General features: G+C 36.7%; 1 protein-coding gene across 2 annotated transcripts; it reads right to left on the reverse strand.

The window, feature by feature from the left end:
- Positions 1 to 4,672: 4,672 nt before the first annotated feature.
- Positions 4,673 to 9,212, reverse strand: LOC103963789 (zinc finger CCCH domain-containing protein 55). Of its 2 annotated transcripts, none has more exons than XM_009376639.3 (8): positions 8,054 to 9,212; positions 7,663 to 7,839; positions 6,444 to 6,623; positions 6,258 to 6,355; positions 5,817 to 6,077; positions 5,554 to 5,716; positions 5,179 to 5,376; positions 4,673 to 5,066 (listed from the first exon to the last, which is right to left on the reverse strand). In XM_009376639.3, exons 1-7 carry the CDS (start codon positions 9,058 to 9,060, stop codon positions 5,208 to 5,210), a joined length of 2,055 nt encoding a protein of 684 aa, XP_009374914.2. In that variant the 5' UTR covers positions 9,061 to 9,212; the 3' UTR covers positions 4,673 to 5,066; positions 5,179 to 5,207. The 2 variants fall into 2 exon arrangements, with proteins under 2 accessions (XP_009374914.2, XP_009374913.2); XM_009376638.3 differs by having other exon boundaries at positions 6,444 to 6,626; positions 8,054 to 9,023.
- Between the last annotated feature and the right edge of the window lie 12,283 nt (positions 9,213 to 21,495).

Raw genomic sequence — 21,495 nt, forward strand, 5'->3', positions numbered from 1 at the left:
TATTTGGCTTTGCGAGAGCTCTTCTTACGTTAATTCATCATTTGAATTTTCACATTTTCATTTTTCTTCACCGGTAAATAGAACAATAAGTCATTCATAGAATGTTTGTTGCTTCATTGTCTTGATTGCTGACTCCTTGAGGTGAACTGGTAGTTGAGGGACTGATTCTGCATTTGCTTTTTGTCCCTGAGGGTGAACTGGGCTTTGAGGAACTAATTTTGCAGTTGTTTTTGCTTGTTCCTGATGTTAAACTGGCATCTAAGGATCTGATTCTTGAATTGAGGTACTTAGAGCCACTTGTTGCATTGCCTCTTCTTGCACTTGAGGAATTGATTCTTCAATTGAGGTACTTGGAACCTCTTTTTTGTACTACCTCTTCTTGAACCTAAGGGACTGATTCTTCAATTGAGGTACTTGAAGCCTCATTTTGTACTGCCTCTTCTATATGGAAATTAACCACATCATTGATCACCCTATCAATTTCAGTTGCGTCCATGTTTGTGATGTTCGCATTTCTTTCTTCACTTTCAATATTTAGATATGTAGAATGATGTGCAACATCTTGGTCATCTTGGACTTGCTCATTCAGAACTTGAGTGCTAAAGATACTATGACTATCACCTAGTGTGTCAAAGTGTCTTCATTTGCATTTTGGCTCTCACCCTCTTCCTCCTGAAAGTATGCAAAATTAAGAATATGAATCAAATTGCATAATCAGTTTGTAGAATTACTTATTATATTATCATATTGCATCATTACATATACCATAATTAATATGCATTATTACTTATACCAACATTAGTATGCATTATTATTTATACAAAAAATTAGTATGCATCATTACTTATACGGATAATTAGTATGCAGCATTAATTGTACCATGTCTAGTATGCAACATCAGTTATGGAATATAATCACAAATCTTTGGTTTATAGCAGAATAAGCATGCAACATCAGTTATAGAAGAATCCAGAATATGAATCAAATTTTATTTATTCATCATTTACTTATACAAGAATTAGTATGCATCATTACTTATATAATTTTTAGTATGCATCATTACTTATATAAGATTTTGGGTAAATCTCAGTTTACTACTCTCAAGTTTCGTGGTTTTTAACATTTAGTACATGAAGTTTTTTTTGTCCCAGAGTCATACATAAAGTGTTAATTTTGGGACAATCTCATACATCCGTTAGTCTGACTGTTAAGTCTCATGTTAACTGATGACGTGGTGCCCATGTGGACAATGACTGGGCGCCATATGTCATTAAGGGTTCCATGTGGAAATTCAAAATTCAAAAAAAAAAAATTGCCCAAATTTAAAATATCAAAATAATTAATGAAATAAAAGTATTAAAATAAATAAAATAAAAAAAACCCAGAACCCCCTTCATCTTCCCCACCCGACACCTCTCCATCCTATTTGGTAAAAATGATTTCATTTCGTACCACAATAATTTTACACCTTTAGTATATATATACAAGTATCTTGGACCCACTAAGGGAAGCAAATACAACAAACTAACTAACTAACTAACAGATTTCTTAACCACTAAGTAATATCTCTAGATGGTATAGTTACAATATTGCCCTTTATATCCCCCCTCAAACGAAATTGAGGAATTTGAAGTTGAAGTTGGTCATGAAGAAATAGAAATCTGGACTTGGACAGAGACTTTGTGCAAATATCAGCCACCTGATCTTGAGTACAAACAAAATGCACAGAAATCTGCTTGGCTAAGACTTTCTCCTGAATGTAATGATAGTCTATTTCAACATGATATGTCCAAGCATGAAAAATAGGGTTCTTGACAAGAGAAATGGCAGAAATGTTGTCACACCAGAGTTGGGGAGAACAAGGCAACCCTACATCCTATTTAGTAAAAATGATTTCATTTCATACCACAATAATTTTACACCTTTAGTATATATATACAAGTATCTTGGACCCACTAAGGGAAGCAAATACAACAAACTAACTAACTAACTAACAGATTTCTTAACCACTAAGTAATATCTTTAGATGGTATAGTTACAATATTGCCCTTTATATCCCCCCTCAAACGAAACTAAGGAATTCGAAGTTGAAGTTAGTCACGAAGAAATAGAAATCTGGACTTAGACAAAGACTTTGTGCAAATATCAGCCACCTGATCTTGAGTACAAACAAAATGCACAAAAATCTGCTTGGCTAAGACTTTCTCCTAAATGTAATGATAGTCTATTTCTACATGATATGTCCAAGCATGAAAAATAAGGTTCTTGACAAGAGAAATGGCAGAAATGTTGTCACACCAGAGTTGGGGAGAACAAGGCAAGCAATAACCAATATCAACCAATAGTTGGCATATCCAAGTAATCTCAGATGCAGTGTTGGCAAGAGATCTATACTCTGCCTCTGTGGATGATCATGCAACAGTTGGTTGCTTATTAGCACTCTAACTGATTAATGAATTGCCTAGAAAAACATAATAGCCCCCAATTGGTTTTCTATCTATAGCACAGCCAGCCCAATCGGCATCTGAGAAGGCAATGATGGTAGGAGTGGTGGAATACTTTGAAAACCACAAACCAAGATTGATAGAATCCTTAAGATACCTTAGGATTATCTTAACTCCCTGAAAGTGTGAAATTTTGGGATTATGCATGTATTGGCAGACAAAATTGACTGCAAATTTGAGATCCGGTCTTGTCCATGTAAGGTATTAGAGAGCACAAACTAATGAATGATACTCAGAGACATTGTCAAACAATGGAAAGTCATGATCAAGTTTAGATGTGCTGAGTGGTGTATTGCAAGGTTTGGCACCAGTCATGTTGGCCTTGGATAGCAAATCCAAGATGTATTTGGTCTGAGATATGAATATGCCTGATGAGGATCTCTTAACTTCAAGGCCAAGAAAATAATGGAGAGGGGCAAGATCCTTGATTGGAAACATGGAGCTAAGCTGCTGAATTACTTTTTGACAAGCTGCAGAGTTGGGACTAGTGACCAAAATGTCATCTGACTGGAGAATACTTTTCTTGTCCTTCCATGTCTTTGAATTGCTCTTGAAGTAGCAAGATAGAGAGCCCCAGTGATTCCGTTGGGAGGTATCGAATGGGAGAGAGAAATTTTTAGGATAAAATCCTCTTTCTAAGCCTGGAAAATCCTAGAGGACATCTAGGATTAGATATTGCATCCCATTAGGAGTTATGATCACTTGCGGCACACACCAATTCCTATATTTTATAAACTCCCAGACTTTAAGGATATGATTGTGTCTATATCCGGTTCAGATTACGTGTCTTGCGAAATAAGCATGGTCATCCAGTGGAGTCGCTAGGACTCCGCCAATTGCCCCATAGTAGAGTGATGGTGGCATCACTACTCTATTTGATACAGCTTTGCCGTAAGCTGGTAAGTCCACGACGGGACTTCTGAGCTAACTGTATTCGGATCAGCTTTACTCCGACCCTAAAAAATCGTGGATCCAAAATGGGCTAGGCTGTTCTATTGTTTTTAAATTTTTTTAATTAAGTTAAAGGGCTTTTTGAGTAACCTACTAAAAAAGAACCTAGATTTTGTCTCCTCCAATTCCCTCCTATATTTGAATGCTCACGATTAAATCACATTAACATTTCGTGTTGCCTTCTCTTATTTGTATAGAAAAAAAAAACAGAGAGAAAGGGACAGGAGGGGAGGAGAACGGAAAAGAAGAGAATCCTACAATCCTACACCATCGAACAGTCAGCAAGCACATGGAGCAAAAAACACAAAGATTGATGAGAAACAACAAACATTTCCATTAAGACTGAAAGTGAAAGGAGTGTGATAAACAACTCTGATGTATACCCATTTACGTAAATGTCAGCGGCACCCATGTGACGACTTTACTCGTTGCTCCCACGTGTAAAATGCAACAAACAATATGTGACAAAGCACACCACCTACCTAAAAGCATAAACTTTCAACAAAATCCCCTTCCTGCCCCTGATTCGGTGATCACGTGATGCTGCTGCTGCAACCAAAACATCAGACAGCTACAAGACAATCATATGACCCCAACAAAACATAAAATAGCCATTCCATCCCCTTTCTACTTAGACCTATTGTTAGAGTAACTAAACTTATCTCAACTTACTCCAATCTTTTGATCAAATATGAGTTAAAACACAAAACTCTTTTTTGGGATAAATTTAGCCCAAGATTTCCCTAAGGTTAGTTGAGCTGGCCCATCATATATGTATATTTTTTATAGTTTTATATTTATAAATTAATAAAATCTAACGGTTAATATATAATTTAATCAAATCCAACAGTAAAAAAAAAAATCTAACTGTCCAAATTTAAATTCAACGGCTAAAGTAATTAAAGAAAATTATTTTATATGTTTCATATTCTTTCGTAGTGTTCCACAAGTTTCATAGTGTCAATTAAGTGATTTTTCAATATTAATTGAAATCTAAACATTTTAGGTTAAAATGTTCATAAAATTAAATTATGATAGTTTACATAATTTATTAAAAAACATTAAGAAAAAAATAATTATAAATTCATTTTTTAATAATTTCGTGCTAAATATTATATTTAAGCCAAAAGGTTGGACGAGAAAAACTGTTTCTAAGTTACAACGTAAATTTTCTAGGTTGAAAATTTTGAGTTTTAACCCAAGAATTGAAAATAATCTTATGTACAAACAGCCACTACTGATTCTTATTTTTCTGGAAAACTCAAAACCTAACCTTAGGAAACATAGTAAGATGAAAGATAAGTTGTTCTGTACATAACAACGTAAAATACAAGTTACAATCCTTGTTCTGCTCTAGACTACAGAAAACACAAAATAGCGAAAGAGATCGATCGATCAATCCCACTCTCGTTCGTATTTTCATCTGTCCTTACGTATGAAATATGTATTTTCTTTTCGGTTAGCAGTATGTATCGGGGGTGATGGCAAGCGAGACCTCGTTGAGATCTTCCTTCTCTATGGATCTACTCTTAGTCTTTGATGTAGGTATAATTCAGCAGCTATACATCTTCTAGCGGATTTACTCTTCCTTTTATATGCTTCTCTACTTTCCTGCACAAGGGAGGAGGAACATAATCATAAACGTAGATTGTTTGATTTCGCACCGCTACAGACCTTAGCAAAGTTATGTACACAGAACAAAATTAGTAGGGATGGTCCTTACCCTAGCAGAAGCACAGTCAATCAGCATTATCAATGAGAAGCAATGAAGCCAGCAGAATTGACTGATGATAATGTGTTGTTTTCGGTAGTAATGGCAGTATCATTAACTTCGGGCACAGCGGTTGACAACTCAGATAGATGATGATCTCCGGCAGATTTTGTACAAGCAAAGAGGCTATCAGGCAGGACCTGCTCTGCACTGCTCTCTCATCACAACCACAAGAACATAAAAAAGAAGATAAATATATTAAATGCAATATGCAGAAGAACCTGATATTTTACAATAGAAGAAACTTAAATCAATAAACAAATAAATTAGGTCACGTTGTTATAGCTGTAGTCAATATTTACTTGATACGAAAACAAAGCTCCTTACCTTTTATGAAGATTAGGTGCATCCAGGTTGGAGACTAGCTCCTTTTCTTTGCCATTCCCATTGCCATTGTTGTGAATGAAAGCTAAATTATCTTCCTTCTGGGACTGCTGCTCAGCAATTGCACCAGTCACAGAGATTAAGTCAGCTGGAATGTCACTGTGGCCTGCGATAACATGGAATTCAGTAGTCGGAACAACGATTATACATCACAAAACTTAAACATATATACAGTACAAATTAATGGTAAGTGATAATAAGAAAACCTCCTGCAACTTCTTGTTCCATGCTGTCAAATGGAAGGATATTTTGATTGATCTGAGCATGGGAATGAGGGCTCAACATAGGACCATGAGCACCAACAGATAGACTGCGGTGATGATGGGTTAAGCGTTCATTCTTCCAGTCCGGGAGCTGCAGACTCATAAGTCTTCGACCTTGGAGTTCAATTGCTTGCTGCAGTTCAGCCTGCTCTTCCAACTTTCTTCTCAATAACACCTCCTGTGTACTGTAGAACATTCTTCCCCCTAATAGAAAACAAGCATTCAGGTAAAATATAAAACGAAAAAAAAAAAATATCAACGAGAATAGAGATTCTCTCTTGCATATTCGGCAAAATGCTAAGACATTTGTCAACATTCAGTCATCCCTTCTTTCTTTTTACAATAGTGTTTATGGCACAAAGTATCCATTCTTGTTTTACTAACCAAGTGGGAGATCATATGCATCTCTAGAATCAAGACTACCAGGGCTCAAACATGATGAAAATTCTCCCCTCTCCAAATGCTGTTGTTGTTGTTGCCTCCTGCAGACAATCAACAATTGAGGCATCAATGCAAGTGAAATAACAATATGTCTTAGATTAAAACGTAACAGAGGAATAATGCACATACTTATCCAGGATTTTTCCCTTCTCCTTGTAGGGCTTGACAAGCACACGTGAATCACATATAAAATGAGGATTGCCTTTGGACAATATAAGCCTGACAGTTTCTGGGAAGACAAATGTTACGAACCCAAACATTCGCTTCTGCTGATATGGGATCCGGACATCTTGAACTGGCCCGAACTTGCTGCTAAAGTAGAACAACGAACAAGTCCATAAGAATTCCAGAACAGTAAGCGTTTGAACAATATAATAACAATCATATGAAAATCTCTTATCTTGTAATAATACATAGAAATCCTTTCTCTTTGTTAAAGTAGAACCAAACATGAGGGCCAACGCACATTTGGCCAGCCACTCAAGATCCCAGAAGACCTCTGAATTTGTTTTACATTGTGATATTGACACTTGACATCCTGTAGAACAGCTCCAATAACCATGCATTGGGACCTCCAAGGTCATTCAATTTTCATGATTGAATTCATGCTTAATTTTTATCACTTCCATATTCTCTCTCTCTCTCTCTCTCTCTCTCTCTCTCCCCATGTCAAGAACCTTTTTTCTTATTTTCCAGAAAAAAAAATTCTTTCACTAAGTCGTACCATGACATACCAAGCAATAACCGGTTAGAAGAGTTATTTGACAGATTCACAAACAACAATTCATCATTGCCATTGCAAAATCACAAAGTGGGAGTCATACAAAGACAAAAGTATGGTTGATCAGATAAATCGTTTTGTCAAATGCTGTATGACACGAGACTCATGTTCACAGCAGAGCACTAACTGAACATCTTCAGTTTATTTGACTTCATCCTGTAAAAGAAGAATCCCTCAGTAATAATTCGAGGCAGTGCATATGCTGCATTAGCACAATATAGGTCAATTGTAACATTTGAAGCCAACATTGCAAGCCCTAATGCAAGTGTTGGGTACGGTTCAAAAGTAAAATCCCTACTGATTTAGACTGTTGACAATGTATTCAAGTCAAACAATGCCAAAAAGCCCAAATTGCCTTCTCATACTAACTTAAGAAAACATATAGATTGTCATGCCACAAGATGAAATGCATACACCAGAATGCCATTATAGTTGACCGAAGTGCTAAGGAATGATCAATTCGAAAGAAACCAATTCCTATTTTGCCAATACTCAGGCATAACAACAGCTTCGAAGACTTGGCCCAACTAACAAATAATAAGGAAGTAATAGGATGTATAATTCTACCTGAAGTATTCTGAAACATCTTCATCTCTAAAAGTGCTCTCAGCTGGGAATGTCAAGTAGATCTGTCTTGAAGCTGAGTTCGCCTTTTCAACAGAAGCCATTGCCAGAAGTTCGTTTCTATCAGGTCGACACCGCCCAAACTTGAAAGGTTCTTCCCCCATCATCATGGCCGCAAATCTACAATGCAACAGATTCCACCGAGGAAACAAAAATGTTGAACCAAAAAAAGAGACAGAACCAGTAACCAAACCAAACCAAGAATGCACTTGTAGTCAACAACACTTCCACACAAAAGACATCAATCCATACAGAGCGAAATGAAAAATTTCAACATACTCTAAATAAATAACAAAGCAACAGAAAATAGCAAAATCGGCGACTTCCAATTTACCTCTGAGGGTCATTCTGCTGTTGCAATAGGAAATTCATGTACTTGTTGTACGAAGAAGGCGACCCTCCAACCATGAACTGAGAGGCAGCAGCCAATCTCTGTTGCTCAACTTTCAACCGCAACATCTCCTCCTGCTGTTCGAAACCAGTAAGATTACTGGGAGACCCCACAATAGCACCAGGAGCGTCCAGGGAATCAGCAAAACCGCCATGCACAAACTTGCAATTGCTTCCATTCTTGCAAAACCCTCTAGCAAAGTAAAGACAAGGCTTGAAGCCAACTCCCAAAGCAGGGTCCTCGGACCCCAGACAAGCATCGCTGGCCGAATAGCTCCTTTTGTGGAAATGGGTGTCACCATTGTTAACCGAATGAACCCAATCAGGAACCCCGGGACCCAATTCGAGCCTGGGATTAATGAAATCGCCCGGCCTCGAAGAGAAAGAGGACTCGTTGAGAAAGGAGAGGTACTCGCTGAGTTGATGCTCGTCGATGAGGTCACTTCCTGGCCACCCATCACCACCGCCCCCACCACCACCATCCTTACTGAACTGGTGCGAATGTACTGCAACGGAGAAGGACCCGGCCCGGATATTGTCATGAGAGAGTAAAGGGCTTGCCCTTGGGTTAATGGAGTTGTTTGGGAGGCCAGAAAGCGGCCAGGAATTCGAAGAGGGAGAAGAAGAGTTGTTCCCAAAGTCAAAGCCGTTTGGGGTTCTAGGAGAGGACTGAGAAAATGGGTTGGCGTTGGTTGGTCTGGCTATGGGATTTAGGGGTGAAGGAGAGGAAGGAGTGGAAGATGCGGACGAAGTGTTTGACGAAAGTCCCAACTGGATTTTAGCCCTCAGAATCAGCGAGTGCAAAAGGCTCTCGGGACCATACGCCAAACGAATCAAATCCTTCTCGGCAAGATCTTGAATGAGAAGATAACCCATGATTTTGATGGCATTTTCTGGGTCTAAGGTTTTGATCTTCGAAAAGAGTACATTTGTAAGTTCATATGAACCCATCAAGTTTTCTCTATCAGACCGGAGAAGGGGTGAGAAAATTGGTTTTTCAGTAAGGGTTTGAAGTGTATTTCAGTACACTGTGAAAAGCCTCTCTCTCCTACCTGTCTCTCTGTCTGTCTTTCTCTCTCATCCCTCTGGAATCTATCCTTTGAGGGAAGACCGGAAGGAGTGGTAGATTTCAGATCTACTTACTTCAAAGTTAATTGTCAAATACAACGCAACCACGCTGTGAATTATCAGTATTTCTCTTTATTTGTAAATAAGATATTAAAATATAATTTTTAAAATTATAATTAATTTTTAATTTTTGTTAAAAAAAATTTAAATTATATTATTATTAACATTCGCTTCTTAAAACAGATGTCATTTGCTATAAAAAGTCATACACAGACACTTCATCATAACCCTACTTCCAACGTTGTCCCACGCATCCAGGGTTTTTTTATATCTGTTTTAAGGATTAAAATTATTTTGAAAAAAGTCCTCAACTTTTTATCCAAAAATTCAAAATTTGAATATAAAAAGCAATTACGGTGCGAAACCCTGCAGAGTGCTAATTTCTAGGCTAATTTAAATAGGAATTAAATATTCTTAATTTATATTTTTCGTCTGGTGGGGTAATCGTGGATTATGAATCATATTATTATTCGTTAAAAAAAATCATATGATTATCTAGCTGGTGGGGTAATCGTGGATTATGAATCATATTATTATTCGTTAAAAAAAATCATATGATTATCTAGCTCACTTTAACTGTTTCTTGAATTTTCTTTTATCTTTATTGACAATTTCTTTACAAATTATTGCATTTATTCCTTTTTTCCGATGAAGAAAAAGAAACATTTTTACATTCGTTAATATTATCTTGAGTTTCAACGTTGTGTAGATTTACAGACAAAAATTATCCCAATATCAAAGTAAGGTACTTTTTACACCCGAATCCGTACGAGTCGTTACTCGTATAAATCAAAATAGCTTAAAATATTCTGAGAGAATGTTAAAGTTTCTTTGTATAAAAACTCGTTTGAATTTGCTTTTAAAATGATTGAAAGCGTTTTTAGTGAAAATATTTTTAGAACCAATTTTTAGTAAATATACAAGTAAATCCTGAAAAAACACTTAAAGTGCTTCCTGGAAAAAACACATAACTGGTGTTTTTTGCAGAAAACACGTAAAGTGCTTTTGGAACTCAAAAACATTTTTCTAAAAGCGCTTTCAGTCATTTTAAAAGCACATTCAAACAACAAGTTACAATTTTGCTGCACTTCTGAACCCTGACTTATTGTTTGTCATATGTAATGCCACCTATAAAATCATTATAGCAATTTTTTTTAACATACGATATTATCTACAGTAAGGTCAACTCCAACCGAACCGCCTAAAGGGTCATAGGCCAAAAAATAGCCCGTTTTGACATGAAAACCATCTCCAACCGAGGGCTAGGCCAAAGGGCTCGTGGGCCCTACCCGACCAAATATTGGAGAACCAGCCAAAGGGCTGGCCAAAAGCAGCCAACTAACCAACCCTATAGCCCCAGCCCAAATACATACCACCTAACATTATACTGACGTCAAGTTATTGTTGGATTTAACTTTTTTTTAGACGAAATTTTTTTTAAAAAAAATTCTAATTTTTTTCCTATAAATACCTAGGTCATTTCTACCCCATTTCTCACATCCTTTTCGTCATTCCATACTATCTTACCTCATTTTATTTCAAGTATTCACCAATTTTTCACATCCTTTTCATTATATAAAGATAAGAAATCCAGAGGCTTATTAATTTAGCGACAAGTGGCACTCAAAATATGCCTGAAAACCTTATTTTAATATGGTAGTTTAATTCAATTAACCATATGAATTCAATTAAAATAATAAATTATTGAGGGGGCTAAAAAATAGCCCCCTTCAGTTGGAGATCGGTTTTTTGTCAAAAGGCTATGTTTTGGCCTATGACCTTTTAATCCCCTTGGTTGGAGATGATATAAAATATGGCCTAACACTATTAATTAAAAAATAATTTCTTGCAGGACTATAGGGCTAAACTTGGCTCTTTGCCCTCCTTCGGTTGGAGATGGCCTAATGGGGAGGGGGTCAACTTAGCCTCAGAAAATGCTAGCAATAATGTGGTTCAAATTCACTCTTAATGAGAATCGAACCTAAAACCTCTCACTTACAAGTGAATGGGAATACTACTAGACCATATAGAGATTTTACTTTAACTCCATCTAGAGATTTTATTGTATATTGGCCTAAATCAACCCTTTATATATTGGAAAAATTTACATTGATGCAGTCCTGAAATTAGTTAGGAGTGATTCTATAAATACTTATGGGATTCAATAGTATCTTTTAGATAGTTTCTAGTTGTAATCTATTACTTGAAAGGTAAGGATTCTTCTTTTCTTGTGACTATAAATAAATGCACAATGGATAGGAAATCATTAATACAGAATCACCAAATTCTCTATCTCTCTCTATTTGCCACTGATCCTTCTCCCTCTCTTTGCCCTCAGTAAAATAGGCCTACAACACGTACACGTTCTTGCTACTGCTTTAAGGAAATAAAGGTTCTTGGAGGAGGTTCTTCTACAACTAGCATTCAAATACTTTCTTCGTCATCCAATTAAAAGTTCTTCTAAATCACATAATCGATATTTTATAAGCCTTAATAACATGAAAACATTCACCATGTTGCATGAACCCCCAATTTATCTATATTTTATATATTGCTTTATATATATAAGAAAATTGTAGCAATGGTCCCTCAACTTTAACCCAATTGGAGCGATGGTCCCTTAATCAAAAATTCATGACTATTGGTCCCTTAACTCATCAAAACCTGCAGCTATGGTCCTTTCGTCAACTCTATCAAAATTCCATCAAAATGACTATATTTGAAGGATCATTGCTACAATTGGGTTAAAGTTAAGGGACCCTTACTACAATTGGGTTAAAGTTCATGGACTATTTCTCCAATTGGGTTAAAGTTGAGGGACCATTTCTCCAATTGGGTTAAAGTTGAGGAACTATTGCTACAATTCTTTTCATTTAGCTTGCCATATTTACCCCTCGATTAAGCCTCATATGCGTGACACGTGACTTATTTTGACAGAAATTCTAACGAAGTTGACTTATTTTGATTTTGGATATGCAATATTATGATGTTGATTTTGCATATACAATATTATGTAGACCTGAAAATTTCTTACATAACATGTTAACACGACCCGAAATAACACGAAGATAATGGAGTTTGGGTCAACATGTTAACTAATCAGATTGTTATCAGGTCACACGTTAACAGGTTCTTAATAGTTTTGCCTGTGAATAACCCGTTTCAACCTAATAAGAAAAAAGTTAGTTTGATAATTTTAAACTACTAAAAAACCTTAATAAAATAGCCATCCATAAAAAATTCCAAAGTACATTAAAAATACCAAAGCAATTTAAAATTACTATAGCCCATTAAAAAAATCATAATAATTAAATTCTGGTGTGAAAAATATGTCAATGCTCATAATAAAAAATATATAATAATTAATGAAAATGTGTGAAAATGTGAAAAAAAATATATAAACGCTTGCGATTGCATTCTCTACACTTAAAAGATGTTTACATAGTCATTAAGATTTTTAAAACCCTCCAAACCCTCATGAATAGTGTTTTATTATTTGAGTGCAAATTAATAATTCATAAAGATCGGCATAGAAGTGTGAAAAATGAGAAAAGAATATACAAACACTTGTAATAACAAGCTTTACAACTTTTTTAAAGGAGTCATCTCTGAAATTTGGCACAAAACCCATAAATCCTAGATTTATATTTAACCGCTAGTGGTCGTTTACGCTCTATTCTTCTCATTGGATTTCATTTTTTAGATTTTCGTTTTGAAAACATAATCTTTTAGTAGATGCAAAAAAAAAACGGTTCGGATCGTTGATATCACATTTCGATGTTTACGATTAACTAAAATATGAGTCGATTATACATATATTCGAGGGACTTTAGAAACTCCAAGAAATATTTTCACTAACCGTAAAAATCTGAATGTGATATCAATGATCTGAACCGTTCATCTTTCTACTTCTGCTAAAATGTCATGTTTTTGAAAAAGAAAATCTAAAAAATGAAATTTAGTTAGAAGAATGGAGCAGAAACGTAAATGACAATCAATGGTTAAATTTAAATCTATGGTTTTATAGGATTATGATGGCGAATTTCAAAGTTGACATTTTCACAAAAATTGTAGAGCTTGTCATGAGTGTTTAAATATATATTTCTTCACACTTCTAGATTAATTAAAAAACCTTACTACAACAATAACCATAGGATTTAATCTCACTTATGTGAAATAAAATCCTTGCCGTTGGATTCTTTGATCTCACTTACGTTTTTAGTATTACGTTTTTCTTTTGATTATTTATTGGTTTAAAATATATTTTTCTTTGACGGGTAACGGGTCGAGTTCAAAGCGAGTCATGTTACCCGTTCATTTTAACAAGTGTTACACGACACGACCCATTAAGATATCAGGTACGTCATAAAAATGACATGAACACGGAACACACGATACGAATGCCAAGTCTAATATTATGTTTTATTATGCTATTAGATATTGCTAATGTGAGAGCATGATTTTCCAAAGCCGGAGTAAGGCGGACCGGAATTTGAATACTCATAAGTTTGGTCATGGACTCAATAGCCTCCGAAGCAAAGCTGAATAAATGGAGCATCAATGCCAAATCATTTTATTTTGGAATCAATGGGCGAAGTCTGACGACTTGCCAGAGATTGACCATGCTTATCCTGCAATATTTGCTTAATCCAACAAGGAATCATCAGGTTTTCTATAATCTTGGAGTCCTTACAATCTAAGGATTGGCATATGCCACAAGTAATCACACTTTTAAGAGGATGCAATATCTACATTCTAAATATCATCTAAGATTCTCTCAGTTTAATACAAATTCACTATCCTAAAATGTCTCATCCTTGAAGAGTATAAATATATCATTCTAGGGTTAATCTCTGGTAATGCAATTATTACCTACTTATGCTCTTACCCACTGCTTGAGTCTTGTATTGCTTACTAACTTGATCGTTGGAGAGGCTTTAATCAGCACACACCCCTGTTGTTTGGCTAATTCAAGTTTATGCCCGGTTTTACAAGTAAACATATTTGTGCATCTTCAACCTTCATGGTGGTGCGCAAATTTGGTTCCAACAATTGGTGATTTCATTAAGAGTTAATTCATATTCCTCATAATCAGACCACTTTCCCACAAACATGACTGAAAGCTCTATTAAAATCGTTAACATGGCACTGAGATACAGTTTAACCCCAAACGCACCCATTGCACTCATCGGGAATAACCATATTCCAGATGCCACCACCATTCTAAGGGCAAGCAACCAACCCCTGATGTTACAACCACCCCAGGGAGTAACGATGCTCTAATCGCAGGATCCCCTCCTATCATAGAACAAGTTTGAGAAACTTTGTTAAAGATTAACACCTCTGTTGATAAGTTGGAGAAAGCCTACATTGCTTATCTGCGGAAAGTCACACAAACTTCATGGACGTCAAGAAATATATGAAGGCTTTAGAAAACTCCAACGGGACCACTCCGCAGACCCAGATTCCTATCTTCTATTATGGTAGCATAAGTACCATAACCCCAGAAAGACAGCCATTTGTGCCAACTTCTACTCCGACCCCAGCAGACATTGCTAATCTGAGTACGTGACACAGCTTAATCCCAATATCCCCAAATACCAGGATAGGCATGTGCTGGCCAACACTTGAGGGTGGCGGTGCTATTTAAAACAGGGATGAAGCTAAAATATGTAAGTAGAAGGTGATATGCCAATGCAGAATCGTGTTCAGAGCATAAAATTACTCAAGAATAATGTGAAAGAATTATTATAAAAGGTATGAACAAAGGAATGGGTCATACCCTGAGAAGACTCGAAGATCACTACGTAGAAGTGCCCTGATGCCGAGATTATATGCCTCAATTCTAAATCCTGAAGAGGGCGCAAAACAAAAAAGGTGAATGGACCCAAGTTTATAATAATATTACTAATAATAAGAAAACCATTCACCTCATTGTTTTGAAAACATATATATATATATATATATATATATAAAATACTACATACTAGTTTTTTGAAAACTCTACATGCCATGAAAACATTCGTAAAACAAGTTCGAGTCAAACCATGCTCAATAATGTTGTTATCATCGCCCGAAGGCAAATCCATAAATCTCATTAATACTGTACTTTCTAGGGGTATCATAGTCGCCCGAAAGTAGTACCTTTCCATCACCCAAAGGTGAAGTTGTACGACACTGGGTTACGCTAGCAAAGAAACATGGTAGGCCCTATCACTTGAAGGTCAAGTTGTACGACTCTGGGTTACGCCAAAGAAGAAATATATAACATCACACACCGACACTAGCCCCAGGCTAGTGAAGCTGGGGGTATATCATCAATATCATCAACTCCTCATTTGCCCGAATGCAGTACCTGTCCATCACCCAAAGGTGAAGCTGTACGACACTGGGTTACGTAATGAAGAAACATGGTAAACCTCATCACCCGAAGGTGAAGCCATACGACTCCGAGTTGCACCAGAGAAGAAATATATACATATATATCCTCAATTGTGTCATATGGCCATAGACGTCTACATACCCGTGTTGTGTGGATGTATTGTATGATAACCTGCTAGATAAGTAGTGGATTAAATCAACTTCAGAGGGCAATTATTTATCCCTACAAGAAAAAGAGAAAGCAAGAAGATATTTGTTCCCCCTCCCTTAGCACCCTTCTTTGCTTACCCATACAAAGAACCTCCTTCTGTTGATTTCTTTGTCTTATCCGCCTGCACCAATGTAAGAAAAACTTAATGTTCTTTGTCTTCTTCTTGGGTGGTGCTGTCATGGGGCAGCCGTCGAGGTGGTGCGGTACGTCGGCTAGCAAGAGCCAGGAGTCTGCTTGGTATGGGCCGAGGAGGTGGTGTGGTAGGGGCAACAACTTGTATTGCTCGGCTTGACTGAAGCCAAAGGTTGGCTCGACATGGGTCGAGGAAGTCACATGCATGGGCCACAATTTGGGCTGCTTGCCAAGAATGAGGAAACTGTTTAAGTTTGATTTTTCAGCTGCCGTAGATGGAGAAATCAAGGACATAGTTGCCAAGATTGGAGTTGCTAAAGATAAAGTGTTGGATGAGCGAACTGTTGAGTACAAAGTGGTTGCTGCCCTCTGACCATTTGCTACTTCTCTGGTTTTCGAGTATTTGATCTTTAAAGCTGTGTGGCTTTCTCGCACTGGAGAGCAATTAGTTTATCCTCCCACACTAGAGAGTAAACCTAGATGGGTGTTGGGGAATTAGTTTACCATATCGCACTGAAGAACAATTAGTTTATCCTCTCGCATAGAAGAGTAAACCTAGATGGGGAATTAGTTTACCTTTACACATTGGAGAGTAATTAGTTTATCATCTCGCACCGGAAAGCAGACCCAAATAGGTGTCGGGAATTAGTTTACCCTCTTGCATTGGAGAGCAATTAGTTTATCATCTCGCACTGGAGAGCATACCAAGATGGGTGTCGGGGAATTGGTTTACCCTCTCGCACTAGAGATCAATTAGTTTATCCTCTCGCACTAGAGAGCAGACCTATATGGGTGTCGGGGAATTGGTTTACCTTATTGTACTGGAAAGCATGGAAATCGTTGTTGTGAGTGTAGCTGAGGAAAACTAGATTGTTAGACAACTGAAATAATCCTCAGCCTATAACGTCTTGTTCGGCGATCTGCTTGAGACTTCGAACTGCTTGTGGAACCCGCGTAAAGATGTACGTAGGAAGCGCAGTGATTTGCTTCCAGACTTTCTTCAAGTATTGCACCATCATTAGATGTTTCGTCGTGTGCCCTTTTAAGGCTTGGTTGGTGATCAGCTAAGAATCTGAATAAATTGTAAGCTTCTTCACCACTAAGTCTTTCGTTAGCAGAAGCTACTAATAAAGCATTTTCTTCTGCTCCATCGTTGAATACTTTGAAGTTTGGAGTGACATGGGTTTGGTCAGCATAAGCCACATGGAAAGATTGGCATGGCTGGGAGCAGTGGTGTAAGATTGGCACAGTTAGGAGCCATGGTGATAGATCAAAGGCTGTCGGGAGCCGTGGAGCAAGTAGGCATGGCTATGAGAGCAGAGCTAGGGCTGGCTTGGGCCAGGTTGTGCGCAATAGGAGGAATTGGACCACTAGGTCCGTGATGCTTGACTACTGGTGATTTGTTGTTTCAGTATTAAATCGTCTGGAATGTTGAGAACAAAGCATGCCGCCGGTTCTTAGTAGTTGGGCTGGTGTGTCCTTGTGGTGCTCGTTTGCCCCCGGTGCGCCATTAGGCTGAGTTGCTAGGTATTTTGATCACCTGACTCTTCCTTGATTGAGTCGTTATTGTCCGTTGCATCTGCATGTAAATACCGGTGTGCCTCGAGGGTAATTTTGTCCTTTTCACCCAAAAGTACATGTGTCACCTCCATAATTTTCTTGATTATTTTTTGCTCCACAGACATATCATACGATATCCTACACTAACCATAACTAGTGTAAGCTGGATAATATTATCATGTCATCACTAAGTAGTCTTGAAGTAATGACAAGCTAAATATAATAGTATAATCATGTTATTACGAAGTGATCTTGCCATATTGACAAGCTGAGAGTATATCTATATAATCATGTCATTACAGAGTAATCTTGACGTACTAACAAGTTGAGTATAACTAGATAATCATGCCATTACGGAGTAATCTCGACGTGACAAGCTGAGTATATAAGATACACATGTAAGTGAATGTCATGTAGTAGACAAGCTGAGTATATATCATACACGTGCAAGGTGAATGTTATGTCGGTAGACAATCTAAGTATATATATTGTACGAGTGTAAGCTAAATATGACAATCGTAAGTTGGTACAATACTCTAAACCTGTGTAAGGTATGTTTACCACAAGATAAGTAATAATAGAGAAATCAATATTTATATTTGACTAGGCACGCTTAAAATTTAATAAAGAAACATTTTTTAAAGTAAAAGTCTACTCACACCTTCGACTAGCTCTCTTCGGAGAGGCTTTGTCTTTGGTGAAGAATCTTCGATGCCAAAGTTAGAATTAAAGAGAGAAAGTGTTTAGGAATTTTTTGGAAGAGAATGAACTAGCATTTTAGTGGGCAAGCATGACTATTGATAAAAGAGTGACCGGCCCAATTTGGAGAATAGGGGCCGGCCACATATGGTCAAATTATGAGTGTAATTGCAAGATATTATGTGAAATAATATCTTGCAATTAACTTGGCAATTAATCCCAAATTGAATAGGAAAATTGGGAGTTACTTTTTGAGTGAGGATTTGATGAGGAGTGATGAAAGGGTTTTGAATAAATATCATTTTGATCATTTTTTACTCTTCTTTGATTGAGCCGTTATTGTCCGTTGCATGTGCATGTGAATACCGGTTTACCTTGAGGGTAATTTTGTCTTTTTCATCCAAAAGTACACGTGTCGCCTTCATAATTTTCTTGATTATTTTTTGCTTCACGGACATATCATACGATATCCTACACTAACTGTAACTAGTGTAAGCTGGATAATATTATCATGTCATCACTGAGTAGTCTCAAAGTAATGACAAGCTAAGTATAATAGTATAATCATGTTAATACGAAGTAATCTTGCCATATTGACAAGCTGAGAGTATATCTGTATAATCATGTCATTACAGAGTAATCTCGACGTACTAACAAGTTGAGTATAATTGTATAATCATGCCATTATGGAGTAATCTCGACGTGACAAGCTGAGTATATAACATACATGTGTAAGTGAATATCATGTAGTAGACAAGTTGAGTATATATCATACACGTGCAAGGTGAATGTTATGTCTGTAGACAAGCTAAGTATATATATTGTACGCGTGTAAGCTAAATATGACAATCGTAAGCTGGTACAATACTCTAAACCTGTGTAAGGTATATTTACCCCAAGATAAGTAATAATAGAGAAATCAATATTTATATTTGTCTAGGCACGCTTAACATTTAATAAAGAAAGATTTTTTAAAGTAAAAGTCTACTCGCACCTTCAACTAGCTCTCTTCGAAGGAGCTTTGTCTTTGCCAATTGGTAAAGTCATACCCAGCCCAATCACAAAAATGTCATGTCTTGAACTCCGAGATGTGGTATCAATTAATTTTTATTTAATATAATGGCTACATCTTTCGAGTTAGTCTGCCTACGTACTCTATGAATGGATCATGCTAATCGTAGTTCATCGTAGATACGAGAAATTCAACATACACTACATAAACGTTTGCATATCATACTTAGTAGAAACGAATGTTTCATCTCATCACAAGATAGAGTGACGATGGGTAGATTTTGCCCGCTGGGCTCTATTTGGCCTCTAGTGATGCTAACTTCAATATTTGAGATTCCAAAAATGTTGGCCACAAGTCAATCCTTGGTCAAAACGGTATCTGGTAAACCCCCCCTAACAATTAGTCTCATTTTGGAAGATCTGACATCAGATTTCCGATCTATAAGTTGTTTAAGGCAAACACATTACTTCTACAATAATATTATTACAATTTCATAATGATCTAATCGTCGGATCTCCACCTGCTACAAATTCAAGTGGTAGTCAATTATGGAACTGTGTTACGTTCCGTTTACGCGCACGCGTTCATATTGACGAGCATTATAATGTACTAAGATGTTATCATACATGTCATGACATTATGATCAACAAAAGTCAATTCTCTCCATTCTATGAGCATTTGGTCATTTCACACATTCAAAAGTATTTCTTTTAAATACCCTAAAGCATGTCACATAAACGACATGGAAACATCACCAATCTCCTAATTAGGTTGATTTGGACCCCACACTAGCCTAGCACAATATAAATCAAATTAATTAACACATCTAAATATATGCTAACAATGTTGAGTGAGAAGGGCAGCCATTTGAAAATTGTCAGAATGTGAGGGGCAAATGATGGAGACATCTTAACCACATTAGATTTAGAATTACATTAATGCAGTTATCCAACATGAATACCTTTTTGGTGGTCCTGCTGTGCTGTATCTCCACATGTTGGCCTAAACATCGGCAACGATTCCATCTTACAAATATGAACTTACTCGTACAAATTGGTCACTAATCCCCTTATGCTAAATACGTCCACGCATGGTACCACACTTCTTGCACTCAAGATCATAACGTTTGATTATCTCATTCTCTAATATCGTTTGTATAAATAAAACACTGATCCGTACCTAGAGAAAATTTTTAGACCGTATTTTTTTTTCTTTTATTTTTTTTTGTTATAATTTTGTTGTGAAACCCACAACATCCATATTGACTCTGTTTGGAGCACTATCGCACTGTCGTTTATAGAGAAGCAGTCCCCAAGAGTGGGACACAAATGCAAGACATACAACACTCACAAACAAAAATTTAAGCAAGAGCTCAAATCAAATCCACAATTTCAGGGGTAATTTTGAACTCACAAAATATTTTCACCATTAGAATTGAATTAAGTAACATTTTGTGTATTAAAAAAGAGCGTTGGACCATGGCACCTGGATGTCCAAAATGACCTAAATGCCCTCTATGTGTAATCATGTCAATTGCTTGACGTGCACAAATTTTGTTGAACTTGGATTATCTCCTCTCGCCTTCCCTCCTTTTCAATCTAGACTGTTCAAAAGAGATATGATGGCTTGAAATTGTCCCACATATTTAATGAGCTTAATTTTATTTTTTATTGCTTTTGTTCAACAATTCTTCCTCTTCTCCACTCATGTCCACACCACCATTTACTTTCCTTCTTATACATGCCAGGCATAATTGGCTCCTCAAGTCGATCTTGATGTTGTAGCAGAAATTAACCGTTATCTCGAAGGTCTCAAAGATATTAGGGATGTCGGAGGGACATCTTGAATTGCATTGTCGTTCTCATTGATTTGTTCAACAACCCTCACATGCGTTATACAACAAAACTAGATGTGAGGGAGAGAAATAGGAAGACAGAGAATGCTCCCCCAATTTAATTTCAACATATGTAAACGAAGACACATTACCCCTTGAAGAAAATTTTCAATTTATCAACCCACAAAAAATGTATTATGTTTCAACGTATCTTGTGAATCTAAATTCTCGACTACTAAATATTGGTCATTGAAACGACAATAAATTTCAAACTATGAGATCTACAACAACATACTGGAAATTTCTATCAAACCATGCCAAAACACGAGGACATCAAACCGAAAACAACTTACATAGAACGAGTTCAAAACCATCATAGTGTCTCCAAAAATACATTTTTATGTGAAGAAAACCTTACACATAACAATG

This window comes from the organism of the source record quoted next, unplaced genomic scaffold (assembly GCF_019419815.1).
Source record: "Pyrus x bretschneideri cultivar Hongxiangsu unplaced genomic scaffold, Pyrus_bretschneideri_v1 Contig31, whole genome shotgun sequence".
Taxonomy (NCBI): Eukaryota; Viridiplantae; Streptophyta; class Magnoliopsida; order Rosales; family Rosaceae; genus Pyrus; species Pyrus x bretschneideri.